Source organism: Lissotriton vulgaris, chromosome 12 (genome assembly GCF_964263255.1).
Source record: "Lissotriton vulgaris chromosome 12, aLisVul1.2, whole genome shotgun sequence".
NCBI lineage: Eukaryota > Metazoa > Chordata > Amphibia > Caudata > Salamandridae > Lissotriton > Lissotriton vulgaris.
In genome coordinates, this window is record NC_141700.1 from 787,670,275 (window position 1) to 787,685,424 (window position 15,150).

Here is a 15,150-nt window from a genome sequence, read left to right on the forward strand (position 1 = left end):
ACAGCGAGAGGTGAAGAGGGGGTATAGACTACTGTGATGAGAAGAGGGGGTATAAACTCACAGTGAGAGGTGAAGAGAGGGTATAGACTCACAGTGAGAGATAAAGAGGGGGTATAGACTCACAGTGAGAGGTGAAAAGGGGGTATAGACTCACAGTAAGAGGTGAAGAGGGGGTATAGACTCACAGTGAGAGGTGAAGGGGGTATAAATTCAGAGTGAGAGGTTAAGAGGGGGTATAGACTCACAGTGAGAGGTGAAGAGGGGGTATAGACTCACAGTGAGAGGTGAAGGGGGTTTAAACTCACAGCGAGAGGTTAAGAGGGGGTATAGACTCACAGCGAGAGGTTAAGAGGGGGTATAGACTACTGTGATGAGAAGAGGGGGTATAAACTCACAGTGAGAGGTGAAGAGAGGGTATAGACTCACAATGAGAGATAAAGAGGGGGTATAGAATCACAGTGAGAGGTAAAGAGTGGATATAGACTCACAGTGAGAGGTGAAGGGGGTTTAAACTCACAGCGAGAGGTTAAGAGGGGGTAAAGACTCACAGTGAGAGGTGAAGAGGGGGTATAGACTCACAGTGAGAGGTGAAGGGGGTTTAAACTCACAGCGAGAGGTTAAGAGGGGGTATAGACTCACAGCGAGAGGTTAAGAGGGGGTATAGACTCACAGTGAGAGGTGAAGAGGGGGTATAGACTCAAAGTGAGAGGTGAAGAGGGAGTATAGAATCACAGTGAGAGGTAAAGAGGGGGTATAGAATCACAGTGAGATGTAAAGAGGGGGTATAGACTCACAGTGAGATGTGAAGAGGGGGTATAGACTCAAAGTGAGAGGTGAAGAGGGGGTATAGACTCACAGTGAGAGGTGAAGAGGGGGTATAGAATCACAGTGAGTGGTGAAGAGGGGGTATAGACTCACAGTGAGAGGTGAAGAGGCGGTATAGACTCACAGTGAGAGGTGAAGAAGGGGTATAGACTCATATTGAGAGCTGAAGAGGGGGTATAGACTCACAGTGAGAGGTGAAGAGGAGGTGAAGGCTCAGTGAGAGGGGAAGAATAGACAGACTCACAGTGAGAAGTGAAGAGAAGACATAGACTTACAGCAAGAGGTACAGAGGGGGTATAGACTCACAGTGAGAGGTAAAGAGGGGGTATAGACTCACCGTGAGAGGTAAGGAGGGGGTTTAGACTCACAGTGAGAGGTGAAGAGGGGGTATAGACTCACAGTGAGAGGTGAAGAAGGGGTATAGACTCACAGTGAGAGGTAAAGAGGGGGTATACACTCACAGTGAGAGGTGAAGAGGGGTATAGACTCACAGTGAGAGGTGAAGAGGGGTATAGACTCACAGTGAGAGGTGAAGAAGGGGTATAGACTCACAGTGAGAGGTAAAGAGGGAGTATAGACTCACAGTGAGAGGTGAAGATGGGTATAGACTCACAGTGAGAGGTGAAGAGGGGGTATAGACTTACAGTGAGAGGTGAAGAGGGGTGTAGACTCACAGTGAGAGGTGAAGAGGGGGTTTAAACTCACAGCGAGAGGTTAAGAGGGGGTATAGACTCACAGTGAGAGGTGAAGATGGGTATAGACTCATAGTGAGAGGTGAAGAGGGGGTATAGACTCACAGTGAGAGGTGAAGAGGGGTATAGACTCACAGTGAGAGGTGAAGAAGGGGTATAGACTCACAGTGAGAGGTAAAGAGGGGGTATAGACTCACAGTGAGAGGTGAAGATGGGTATAGACTCACAGTGAGAGGTGAAGAAGGGGTATAGACTCACAATGAGAGGTAAAGAGGGGGTATAGACTCACAGTGAGAGGTGAAGATGGGTATAAACTCACAGTGAGAGGTTAAGAGGGGGTAAAGACTCACAGTGAGAGGTGAAGAGGGGGTATAGACTCACAGTGAGAGGTGAAGGGGGTTTAAACTCACAGCGAGAGGTTAAGAGGGGGTATAGACTCACAGCGAGAGGTTAAGAGGGGGTATAGACTCACAATGAGAGGTGAAGAGGGGGTATAGACTCAAAGTGAGAGGTGAAGAGGGAGTATAGAATCACAGTGAGAGGTAAAGAGGGGGTATAGAATCACAGTGAGATGTAAAGAGGGGGTATAGACTCACAGTGAGATGTGAAGAGGGGGTATAGACTCAAAGTGAGAGGTGAAGAGGGGGTATAGACTCACAGTGAGAGGTGAAGAGGGGGTATAGCATCACAGTGAGTGGTGAAGAGGGGGTATAGACTCACAGTGAGAGGTGAAGAGGGGGTATAGACTCACAGTGAGAGGTGAAGAGGGGGTATAGACTCACAGTGAGAGGTAAAGAGGAGGTATAGACTCACAGTGAGAGGTGAAGAAGGGGTATAGACTCATATTGAGAGCTGAAGAGGGGGTATAGACTCACAGTGAGAGGTGAAGAGGAGGTGAAGGCTCAGTGAGAGGGGAAGAATAGACAGACTCACAGTGAGAAGTGAAGAGAAGACATAGACTTACAGCAAGAGGTACAGAGGGGGTATAGACTCACAGTGAGAGGTAAAGAGGGGGTATAGACTCACTGTGAGAGGTAAGGAGGGGGTTTAGACTCACAGTGAGAGGTGAAGAGGGGGTATAGACTCACAGTGAGAAGTGAAGAAGGGGTATAGACTCACAGTGAGAGGTAAAGAGGGGGTATACACTCACAGTGAGAGGTGAAGAGGGGTATAGACTCACAGTGAGAGGTGAAGAGGGGTATAGACTCACAGTGAGAGGTGAAGAAGGGGTATAGACTCACAGTGAGAGGTAAAGAGGGAGTATAGACTCACAGTGAGAGGTGAAGATGGGTATAGACTCACAGTGAGAGGTGAAGAGGGGGTATAGACTTACAGTGAGAGGTGAAGAGGGGTGTAGACTCACAGTGAGAGGTGAAGAGGGGGTTTAAACTCACAGCGAGAGGTTAAGAGGGGGTATAGACTCACAGTGAGAGGTGAAGATGGGTATAGACTCATAGTGAGAGGTGAAGAGGGGATATAGACTCACAGTGAGAGGTGAAGAGGGGTATAGACTCACAGTGAGAGGTGAAGAAGGGGTATAGACTCACAGTGAGAGGTAAAGAGGGGGTATAGACTCACAGTGAGAGGTGAAGATGGGTATAGACTCACAGTGAGAGGTGAAGAAGGGGTATAGACTCACAATGAGAGGTAAAGAGGGGGTATAGACTCACAGTGAGAGGTGAAGATGGGTATAGACTCACAGTGAGAGGTAAAGAGGGGGTATGGACTCACAGTGAGAGGTGAAGATGGGTATAGACTCACAGTGAGAGGTGAAGAGGGGGTATAGACTCACAGTGAGAGGTGAAGATGGGTATAGACTCACAGTGAGAGGTGAAGAGGGGGTATAGACTTACAGTGAGAGGTGACGAGGGGTGTAGACTCACAGTGAGAGGTGAAGAGGGGGTTTAAACTCACAGCGAGAGGTTAAGAGGGGGTATAGACTCACAGTGAGAGGTGAAGATGGGTATAGACTCATAGTGAGAGGTGAAGAGGGGGTATAGACTCACAGTGAGAGGTGAAGAGGGGTATAGACTCACAGTGAGAGGTGAAGAAGGGGTATAGACTCACAGTGAGAGGTAAAGAGGGGGTATAGACTCACAGTGAGAGGTGAAGATGGGTATAGACTCACAGTGAGAGGTGAAGAAGGGGTATAGACTCACAATGAGAGGTAAAGAGGGGGTATAGACTCACAGTGAGAGGTGAAGATGGGTATAGACTCACAGTGAGAGGTAAAGAGGGGGTATGGACTCACAGTGAGAGGTGAAGATGGGTATAGACTCACAGTGAGAGGTGAAGATGGGTATAGACTCACAGTGAGAGGTAAAGAGGGGGTATGGACTCACAGTGAGAGGTGAAGATGGGTATAGACTCACAGTGAGAGGTGAAGAAGGGGTATAGACTCACAGTGAGAGGTGAAGAGGGGGTATAGACTCACAGTGAGAGGTGAAGAGGGGGTATAGACTCACAGTGAGAGGTGAAGAGGGGGTATAGACTCACAGTGAGAGGTGAAGAGGGGATGTAGACTCACAGTGAGAGGTGAGGAGGAGGTAGACTGACAGTAAGAGGTGAAGAGGGGGTATAGACTCACAGTGAGAGGTGAAGAGGGGGTATAGACTCACAGTGAGAGGTGAAGAGGGGGTATAGACTCACAGTGAGAGGTGAAGAGGGGGTATAGACTCACAGTGAGAGGTGAAGAGGGGATGTAGACTCACAGTGAGAGGTGAGGAGGAGGTATAGACTCACAGTGAGAGGTGAGGAGGAGGTAGACTGACAGTAAGAGGTGAAGAGGGGGTATAGACTCACAGTGAGAGGTGAAGAGGGGGTATAGACTCACAGTGAGAGGTGAAGAGGGGGTATAGACTCACAGTGAGAGGTGAAGAGGGGATGTAGACTCACAGTGAGAGGTGAGGAGGAGGTAGACTGACAGTAAGAGGTGAAGAGGGGGTATAGACTCACAGTGAGAGGTGAAGAGGGGGTATAGACTCACAGTGAGAGGTGAAGAGGGGGTATAGACTCACAGTGAGAGGTGAAGAGGGGATGTAGACTCACAGTGAGAGGTGAGGAGGAGGTATAGACTCACAGTGAGAGGTGAGGAGGAGGTAGACTGACAGTAAGAGGTGAAGAGGGGGTATAGACTCACAGTGAGAGGTGAAGAGGGGGTATAGACTCACAGTGAGAGGTGAAGAGGGGGTATAGACTCACAGTGAGAGGTGAAGAGGGGGTATAGACTCACAGTGAGAGGTGAAGAGGGGGTATAGACTCACAGTGAGAGGTGAAGAGGGGATGTAGACTCACAGTGAGAGGTGAGGAGGAGGTATAGACTCACAGTGAGAGGTGAGGAGGAGGTAGACTGACAGTAAGAGGTGAAGAGGGGGTATAGACTCACAGTGAGAGGTGAAGAGGGGGTATAGACTCACAGTGAGAGGTGAAGAGGGGGTATAGACTCACAGTGAGAGGTGAAGAGGGGATGTAGACTCACAGTGAGAGGTGAGGAGGAGGTAGACTGACAGTAAGAGGTGAAGAGGGGGTATAGACTCACAGTGAGAGGTGAAGAGGGGGTATAGACTCACAGTGAGAGGTGAAGAGGGGGTATAGACTCACAGTGAGAGGTGAAGAGGGGATGTAGACTCACAGTGAGAGGTGAGAAGGAGGTATAGACTCACAGTGAGAGGTGAGGAGGAGGTAGACTGACAGTAAGAGGTGAAGAGGGGGTATAGACTCACAGTGAGAGGTGAAGAGGGGGTATAGACTCACAGTGAGAGGAGAAGAGGGGGTATAGACTCACAGTGAGAGGTGAAGAGGGGATGTAGACTCACAGTGAGAGGTGAGGAGGAGGTAGACTGACAGTAAGAGGTGAAGAGGGGGTATAGACTCACAGTGAGAGGTGAAGAGGGGGTATAGACTCACAGTGAGAGGTGAAGAGGGGGTATAGACTCACAGTGAGAGGTGAAGAGGGGATGTAGACTCACAGTGAGAGGTGAGGAGGAGGTATAGACTCACAGTGAGAGGTGAGGAGGAGGTAGACTGACAGTAAGAGGTGAAGAGGGGGTATAGACTCACAGTGAGAGGTGAAGAGGGGGTATAGACTGACAGTAAGAGGTGAAGAGGGGGTATAGACTCACAGTGAGAGGTGAAGAGGGGGTATAGACTCACAGTGAGAGGTGAAGAGGGGATGTAGACTCACAGTGAGAGGTGAGGAGGAGGTATAGACTCACAGTGAGAGGTGAGGAGGAGGTAGACTGACAGTAAGAGGTGAAGAGGGGGTATAGACTCACAGTGAGAGGTGAAGAGGGGGTATAGACTCACAGTGAGAGGTGAAGAGGGGATATAGACTCACAGTGAGAGGTGAGGAGGAGGTAGACTGACAGTAAGAGGTGAAGAGGGGGTATAGACTCACAGTGAGAGGTGAAGAGGGGGTATAGACTCACAGTGAGAGGTGAAGAGGGGGTATAGACTCACAGTGAGAGGTGAAGAGGGGATGTAGACTCACAGTGAGAGGTGAGGAGGAGGTATAGACTCACAGTGAGAGGTGAGGAGGAGGTAGACTGACAGTAAGAGGTGAAGAGGGGGTATAGACTCACAGTGAGAGGTGAAGAGGGGGTATAGACTGACAGTAAGAGGTGAAGAGGGGGTATAGACTCACAGTGAGAGGTGAAGAGGGGGTATAGACTGACAGTAAGAGGTGAAGAGGGGGTATAGACTCACAGTGAGAGGTGAAGAGGGGGTATAGACTCACAGTGAGAGGTGAAGAGGGGATGTAGACTCACAGTGAGAGGTGAGGAGGAGGTATAGACTCACAGTGAGAGGTGAGGAGGAGGTAGACTGACAGTAAGAGGTGAAGAGGGGGTATAGACTCACAGTGAGAGGTGAAGAGGGGGTATAGACTGACAGTAAGAGGTGAAGAGGGGGTATAGACTCACAGTGAGAGGTGAAGAGGGGGTATAGACTGACAGTAAGAGGTGAAGAGGGGGTATAGACTCACAGTGAGAGGTGAAGAGGGGGTATAGACTGACAGTAAGAGGTGAAGAGGGGGTATAGACTCACAGTGAGAGGTGAAGAGGGGGTATAGACTCACAGTGAGAGGTGAAGAGGGGATGTAGACTCACAGTGAGAGGTGAGGAGGAGGTATAGACTCACAGTGAGAGGTGAGGAGGAGGTAGACTGACAGTAAGAGGTAAAGAGGGGGTATAGACTCACAGTGAGGGGTAAAGAGGGGGTGTAGACTCACAGTGAGAGGTAAAGAGGGGGTATAAACTCACAGTGAGAGGTAAAGAGGGGGTATAGACTCACAGTGAGAGGTGAGGAGGAGGTAGACTGACAGTAAGAGGTGAAGAGGGGGTATAGACTCACAGTGAGAGGTGAAGAGGGGGTATAAACTCACAGTGAGAGGTGAAGAGGGGGTATAGACTCACAGTGAGAGGTGAAGAGGGGATGTAGACTCACAGTGAGAGGTGAGGAGGAGGTATAGACTCACAGTGAGAGGTGAGGAGGAGGTAGACTGACAGTAAGAGGTGAAGAGGGGGTATAGACTCACAGTGAGAGGTGAAGAGGGGGTATAAACTCACAGTGAGAGGTAAAGAGGGGGTATAGACTCACAGTGAGAGGTGAGGAGGAGGTAGACTGACAGTAAGAGGTGAAGAGGGGGTATAGACTCACAGTGAGAGGTGAAGAGGGGGTTTAGACTCACAGTGAGAGGTGAAGAGGGGGTATAGACTCACAGTGAGAGGTGAAGAGGGGGTATAGACTGACAGTAAGAGGTGAAGAGGGGGTATAGACTCACAGTGAGAGGTAAAGGGGGTATAGACTCTCAGTGAGAGGTAAAGGGGGGTATAGACTCACAGTGAGAGGTAAAGGGGGTATAGACTCACAGTGAGAGGTAAAGAGGGGGTATAGACTCACAGTGAGAGGTAAAGGGGGTGTAGACTCACAGTGAGAGGTAAAGGGGGTATAGACTCACAGTGAGAGGTAAAGGGGGTGTAGACTCACAGTGAGAGGTAAAGGGGGTATAGACTCACAGTGAGAGGTAAAGGGGGTGTAGACTCACAGTGAGAGGTAAAGGGGGTATAGACTTACAGTGAGAGGTAAAGAGGGGGTATATACTCAAAGTGAGAGGTAAAGAGGGGGTATAGACTCAAAGTGAGAGGTAAAGAGGGGGTATAGACTCAAAGTGAGAGGTAAAGGGAGGTATAGACTCACAATGAGAGGTAAAGAGGGGTATAGACTCACAGTGAGAGGTATGGAGGGGGTATAGACTCACAGTGAGAGGTGAAGATGGGTATAGACTCACAGTGAGAGGTGAAGAAGGGGTATAGACTCAAAGTGAGAGGTGAAGAGGGGGTATAGACTCACAGTGAGAGGTGAAGAGGGGGTATAGACTCACTGTGAGAGGTGAAGAGGGGATGTAGACTCACAGTGAGAGGTGAGGAGGAGGTAGACTGACAGTAAGAGGTGAGGAGGAGGTAGACTGACAGTATGAGGTGAGGAGGAGGTAGACTGACAGTAAGAGGTGAAGAGGGGGTATAGACTCACAGTGAGAGGTGAAGAGGGGGTATAGACTGACAGTAAGAGGTGAAGAGGGGGTATAGACTCACAGTAAGAGGTGAAGAGGGGGTATAGACTCACAGTGAGAGGTGAAGAGGGGGTGTAGACTCACAGTGAGATGTGAAGAGGGGTTGTAGACTCACAGGGAGAGGTGAAGAGGGGGTATAGACTCACAGTGAGAGGTAAAGAGGGGGTACAGACTCACAGTGAGAGGTAAAGAGGTGGTATAGACTCACAGTGAGAGGTAAAGAGGGGGTATAGACTCACAGTGAGAGGTAAAGAGGGGTATAGACTCACAGTGAGAGGTGAAGAGGGGTATAGACTCACAGTGAGAGGTAAAGAGGGGTATAGACTCACAGTGAGAGGTGAAGAGGGGTATAGACTCACAGTGAGAGGTGAAGAGGGGGTATAGACTCACAGTGAGAGGTGAAGAGGGGGTGTAGACTCACAGTGAGAGGTGAAGAGAGTTTACAGACTCACAGTGAGAGGTGAAGAGAGTGTACAGACTCACAGTGAGAGGTACGGAGACTGAAGAGGAGGTAGAGACGCATATTTTGTCTTATGTTGATTCTGCTCGTCCTGACTCTACACCTGTCATTCCGAGGTCACTACTCATCTCCTCTGAGTGAGGCAACACATTACATTCTCTCCTCCTGTGTGTGTCTCTCTTACCTCTCCGGTCTCCCTTCCCTTCACTGCCCATTACTCCACCCTTCGTCTCTCCTCCCTCTCATCTTTGTCTTTCCTCTCCCCTCCAGCTCTCTTTCTTCCTCTGTACTGTCTTTTTCCCTCATGCGCTTTTCTCTTTCTTTGGTGCTGCTCTCTCCCTGTACTCTGCTTTCTGTATTATACTACACTGGACCTATCTCTTTCTCTCACTCTTGTCTCCTTTTCCTCCCCCTTTCCACATATCAGTTTTCCTTCTCTTTTCTAACTCTCAGTAACGTGTACACTTTCTCTCATATTTTTCTCTAATGTCTGCCCCTTGTCCTCAACTTGTCTCTGCTCATCAACGCTTCCTTCCTTCATCCCCCTGCACTCATTGGTTCCTCCAGTCACTTCCTCCCCCCCCCCCCCTTCCTTACTGTATCCGCTCCTGACGCCTCCCTCCTCGTGCGGGTCCAGGGAGTGCAGGTCCTGGTAGTCTTTCGACATTGCTGCTCTCGGCCTCACGGGGGCGCTCTTCGGACGGAAGAAACCCTCCTGCAATGAATGATGGACATTAGAATACTGACGCTTGGCTTCAGTCCCCCACAGCTGCCACGTGTTCTGCTCGTGCGACCTCTGCTCGCCAGAAGTGCTCCACTCTAAGAGGATGCGCCCCCTGGCGGCTGAGCCGGCAGTGTTTACATTGGTATTAGTTGTGACTTTCATCTCCCAGCTCTCTTTATTTATTTATTTATTTTATTTATTTATTTATGCATTTTTATATAGCGCGGACTTTACCCGAAGGCGTCAGAGCGCTTCACATTAGGAACAGAAATGAAACATAATGAGAAACATTACAGAAGAGCAGATTACTAAAACATACGTTACTTACATAAGGTAATAGTGACAATTGTGAGCAAACAAAAAACATGAGGTAGTAAAAATTGTGAGCAACCAAAAATACATGAGGTAGTAAAGGTAATAATGACAATTGTGAGCAAACAAAATACTTGAGGTAGTAAAAATTGTGAGCAACCAAAAATACATGAGGTAGTAAAGGTAATAGTGACAATTGTGAGCAAACAAAATACTTGAGGTAGTAAAAATTGTGAACAACCAAAAATACATGAGGTAGTCAAAAGTGCACAAGAGGAAAAGTGACAAGTGGGCAGTTATAAGAGAAAACAGAGTATAATTTGAGGTATAATACTGCAATAAGTGCTAGGCACAAGAACAGGCGTTACGTAGGCAAGGTGGCACTTGTGCAAGTATCAAAGGTATAAACATGTGAGAGGTAGCAACCGTGTGTTACAAGGGCAAAGTGTTGTGTGCATGTTACAAAAGGGCACCGAACACAAGTACATGGAGAATACTGCAAAAAGGCAGACACTCCCACCACAGGAAAACACTGGGAAGGCACTCCCATGGTCATGGAAAGTAGAAAATATCAGTAGTGGGAAGTCTTCCTCCGCGATGTGTGCTCTTGCTGTGGATTTTGCCATCTGATTGATTCTATAAAGTTTCCATAGCAGAGTATGAATGTGCATCTCACCTCTGGCTGGGGGGCTTGTCTCTATTGCCAGAGTAAGGGGACCCCTTCGTCACTCCTCTCAGAGACTCATAGATTTACAATACCCACTTTTCAGACTCAAACCAAATGTGGCAGGAGTTTTTTCCATCGATGAGATGGACGGCCCTGTGATGTCACTTTTCCTCCCAGTGCCCAGGCATGTTGTGCTACTCAAAAAGAAATTCCCTTTGGGCGAATTTGCAAAAGTACATAGGTACTCACAAAACATACATTAAACTACTAACAGCTCACATATCACAAGGAAGCAATGTAGACACGTGAAAATTACAATGTATGTGAAAACACTCTGGCAAAAAATAAAGTATAAAACAGTTTATTAAACATACATTACATCAATTAAGAGCTGGTTAGCCAGGATTACGAGCGGATCCACACGCGGGACGCACAAAAACGAGATACAGAAGGGCCCACAGAGAGGGAATCTCCTCGGGAAACGTATATCGAACGAGTACCCTGGGATTGGAACTTCAAACCCTTCTGTGCATGGTTACCAAATCTTGATAACGGTGCTATACAAAGCGGAAGTTGGAACTGAAACTATAACTACTGCGTGCTTATGAGGCAGCTGTGCTAACTATCTCTTCCAGATATTAAGCTGGATGCGTTTCCGATATTGCCTGAAAATTATATAAGTGGTTTCTCTGAACCTTTAAAGTATTCAGAACATAAACAGAGGATTATTCGCTGGACGAAAATCTCAACTTAAAGATAAGGAGGCGGAATACCCCTTACGATACAGTGTTATATCTATCGTCTGTTTGAGAAATTATTTGGGAAACATTATTTATGCACTGTCCTGATGAAGGCGGATTTGATTGACTGTACCGCCGAAACGCGTCGACGCCCTAAGAGCTAATCAGGGATTATAAATTAATTGTTGTGTTTGGGTTTAATCCTTTTTCCCTGTGAACTCCTTTTTATTGGAATGTTGTTTTTTATTGTTTATTGTACTGTCCTATATATGTTTCCCAATTTTTAGCTCTTAATTGATGTAATGTATGTTTAATAAACTGTTTTATACTTTATTTTTTGCCAGAGTGTTTTCACATACATTGTAATTTTCACGTGTCTACATTGCTTCCTTGTGATATGTGAGCTGTTAGTAGTTTAATGTATGTTTTGTGAGTACCTATGTACTTTTGCAAATTCGCCCAAAGGGAATTTCTTTTTGACTTGCGTCATTCGTGGAACCCTATCCCTTTGGCTTTGGGGTCCCTCTCTCTTTTGCTAGAGATGTTGTGCTACTCAAACAGCCCTCTGGTACAGGCTGGTGTAAAGCAATCTGAGTATAGAAAACCGGAATCAAAGGGTTAAGGTTGACCCCTCAAAGAGGCCTAGGTTAATGGCCCTCATACCCTCCTGCTACCACCACTCAATATCATTCTGGGTGTTGGAGAGCCCACCTCATTTGGGAAAGCCTGAGATAGTGCCCTGCACAAGAACATATTAAGGAACAAATAAAAACACCCTTCGAGCTTCGAGTTAAGACAAACGTCAAACAGCAGCACAGCACAACCCTAGCACCCAGCAAGATTGTCACATAAAGTCTCTCACTTTGCAGTCAGAGAAAGAAAGGTAAACGCCAACTCCTTCGGAAGACAGAGCCTAACATGTGGCCTCAGTCTTTGAATGCATAGCAAATGTGGCAAGATATAAGCAAAATGTGAAGGCTTGCCTTAGCTCATTTACTTCTGAATTCCAGCATGGTTATTTCTTGGGTACTTCAGCCCCCCTCCGACGCCCACCCCCCTTCTTCCAGGGTCTATGACATGGGTGTGAAATTGAGGAACAGGATTAAGTTATGCCATTAGTAAAGCGCTTCGACCAAAATAAACAAGCTTGTAGACAGAACATTGTTCTTCACAGGCATTAAAGATTAGTGGCACTGATAAGTAGACTCTTCCTGGTACAGCGTTTGGGATATTTAACCAGGCTGTCAATGGGCTGTTTATATTTCCCTTCCAGGTCGAGGTTCAAACTAATTAACCCGCCTAATTCCGGTCATGTGATACCTGTCAGGGGATATGATCATGAAAAAGTGATTGAATTCTTGTTTTTTAGTAACTAAAGGTATTGTAAATCATGAAATGTCAAAATAATGAAATACAGTGGCCAGGCAACGCACCACGAATGTATGAGACTATTGAGTTGAATTGAATAATAAGATGATTTAAGACTGAGGAATAAGTCTATAAGGAATGATTGAACCGCAGAACTGTTTCATTATAATGTGTGATACAAAGATTATTTGTTAGGATAAATTAGGGACTCTGTTATAAGTCTGAAACTATTTGTAATTGTGGCATTCTTTTTTTAGTGATTTTAAAAACCGTCCTGAAGAAGGTGTACCTATCCTTTCAAGACACCGAAACGCTGCGTCGACTTTTTGGTTTTTAATGTAATTGTATGTATGTTGGTGCAACATTGAATTCTATGTACTGTAATGAAAACATTTTTTAATAAACCATTGTTTTTATGACATATGCACATAGGATTGTTTTTTGTAATGCTTCAGGACTTATATATGACATTGAGTACCCAACAAAACTGTCGCTTAGCTATTGGTCAGCTGAGTCTTATTGCTGTTTTTTGATCATAGGGTTGCTCCTTGAGTCGGGTTGTGTCTCACTGGATTACTTAAGACAAGGGACGCCTCGATATAAGGGATATCCTTAAACTTAGGGACTGTTTTTCCTTTTTTCAAGTTTACTTTACCCTGTCCCACATTGGTACATAGGGTATCTCCCTTGTTTGTTCTTGGATACTAATACAAGTAAAGCCAGCCAATGGAAAGTAAGCAAGTGTAGATGACAAACAGCAAAGCTAATAGTAAGCAATGGGTGGAATGCATTCACAGGCCAGCTTTCTCAAGTCCCCAATATCTCAAGCAACAGATGTGCTGTCTGGTAGTCTTCAGCCTAAAAATAGAAAAATGGCCCCCACATGCGGGGAATAACTGTCCAGGGCATCAGGGATGTTGCTTTTCTTTTTCCAAACAGAGACCATCAATTTGGTGGTCTGTCTTCAGAAAAGGTTAAAAAATTGCTGACAGATCTGGCATGCCATCCATGGTATGATGGATCTGCAACCAATGTTTTTTTCTTTACACCACAGCGAACCACCATAGAAGGGGAAGCCACTTCAACGAAGAAAGCAAGACGACCAGGTGAGAAAGTTTAAAGTCTGAAACTGACCATGAGCAATCACTAACTGAAGCCTAAAGTACTTACAGTTACACACAACTAACACATCTGACCAGCTCCCCACACAGCAAGAATAGCAGCATGGAACCTAATAACAAAACAGTGAAAAAGAAAGCAAGACAAGGATAAATCATAATGTACAATAGCCTGTCCCTCTTCTTAGCACCAACAGATGGGGCAAGTGTACCAACTCACCTTAGTCGCCGCACACAATAAATCACAGCCAAGATGTCTTCACAGGGTCGAGATCCAGATAGGTCTCAGCGTTGTGGCATTGCAGGATCCAGAGCAGAATCTTGCTTTTTGGAATGGATTCTGGCAAGCACTGCAGAACAGAGAGAACTCATGAGGGATGTCAGATGGTGAACTGAAAAAGTTCACGGAGTAAAAGAAGCAAGCCATGCTGGCAGTGGTGAAGCGAGGGGGGCGGTAGAGTTTTGGGAGCGGCGGCCGTTTCAGGATGGCAACAACCCCCCCCCCCATATCCCCCGCTCATCAATTCGGCCACAGAGACTGCCGCAGGCGCCCATAGGGCTAGCTACGCCACCGCATGCTGGAAATGCGCAATGGCCGGGACACTCGTCTGCACAAGGGAGCAAGGTGTTGTGAAGTTCCTACTTAATCCATAGGATCTGCATGTTTGTTGGACAACATAAACTTTGGGTGAGGTGTCTAGACTGCTTCCGGGCACCCCTGCAGGATATGTTGGCCTAGAGACCAGCTCGCTCACAGTGCCAACATAAGCCCCCCTAACCTTACCAAGGAGCGAAGGTTTTTAGCAATCACTGCACATGACAACCCTGACCCCTCAGGGATCGTGGAAACAGATCAGAACCTTTCGCTCGTTCACTCGTGCTCACCTGTGCTCAGAGAAATATACAGAGAATACACAGCGGGACATTTTCAATATATTTATTGAACCAACGTTATATAGACTATATATGCTGAGATAATCAGTAGACAGAAGCAGATGAAAGTGATTACAAGCATCAAAAGAGTGAACAGTAGATACAGTTCTACCTTGGTGCTAAAACAGTGTATATATGCAGGCATATAAACTAGGTGTGAGCGGGAAATCCGTTACGCCCGCGGATTTTGCGGATTTTTGGGAAATCCGCAATCCGCGAATTTTGCGGATTTCCCGAAAAATCCGCAAAAAAAAATCCACGGACGTAACGGGTTCAAAAGTTGAACCCCCACTCATGGAACTATTTTACAATGGCGCCAGCAAGCTGCCAGCGCCGTTGTAAAATAGTTACAACGTTAGCTTGCACAGGAACCACCAGACAAAACGAAGCAGGTGCTGCTTTATTTTATCTAAGTGCTTCCTGTGCAAGCTAACTTTGTAACTATTTTACAACGGCGCTGGCAGCTTGCTGGCGCCATTGTAAAATAGTTACAGCTCACAGGCAGCTCACTCAAGGGACCCCTGCGCCCTTCGGGGCGATTGCATAGTAACACACACATGGTCGCTCGAACTAGTTGATGCTCAAATTCAGTGACTCATTCATTAGCCCAAAAACAATCGTGAGCGTCATCGAGGCTGGACAGGTGTGCCTTCTTCCCAAATCTACCGTGGAAAATCAGCTGTGATGCTGGATAGGCTTTGCATCCTTGACTTTCACGAGCGCAATACCCGTGCTGTTCCTGT

General features: G+C 46.9%; 1 protein-coding gene across 3 annotated transcripts in view; it reads right to left on the minus strand.

Moving 5' to 3' along the window:
• The window catches only part of LOC147678725 (asialoglycoprotein receptor 1-like), a 154,457-nt gene that overhangs the window by 79,432 nt on the left and 59,875 nt on the right, over nt 1-15,150 (minus strand). For all 3 annotated transcript variants that reach the window (XM_086946181.1, XM_086946182.1, XM_086946180.1), the window contains exons 2-4: nt 13,695-13,824; nt 13,527-13,587; nt 9,143-9,260 (exon numbers count right to left, since the gene is read on the minus strand). In XM_086946181.1, coding sequence (XP_086802307.1) covers nt 9,143-9,212 — 70 coding nt within the window. In that variant the 5' untranslated portion in view covers nt 9,213-9,260; nt 13,527-13,587; nt 13,695-13,824. The remainder of the gene's footprint in view (nt 1-9,142; nt 9,261-13,526; nt 13,588-13,694; nt 13,825-15,150) is intronic.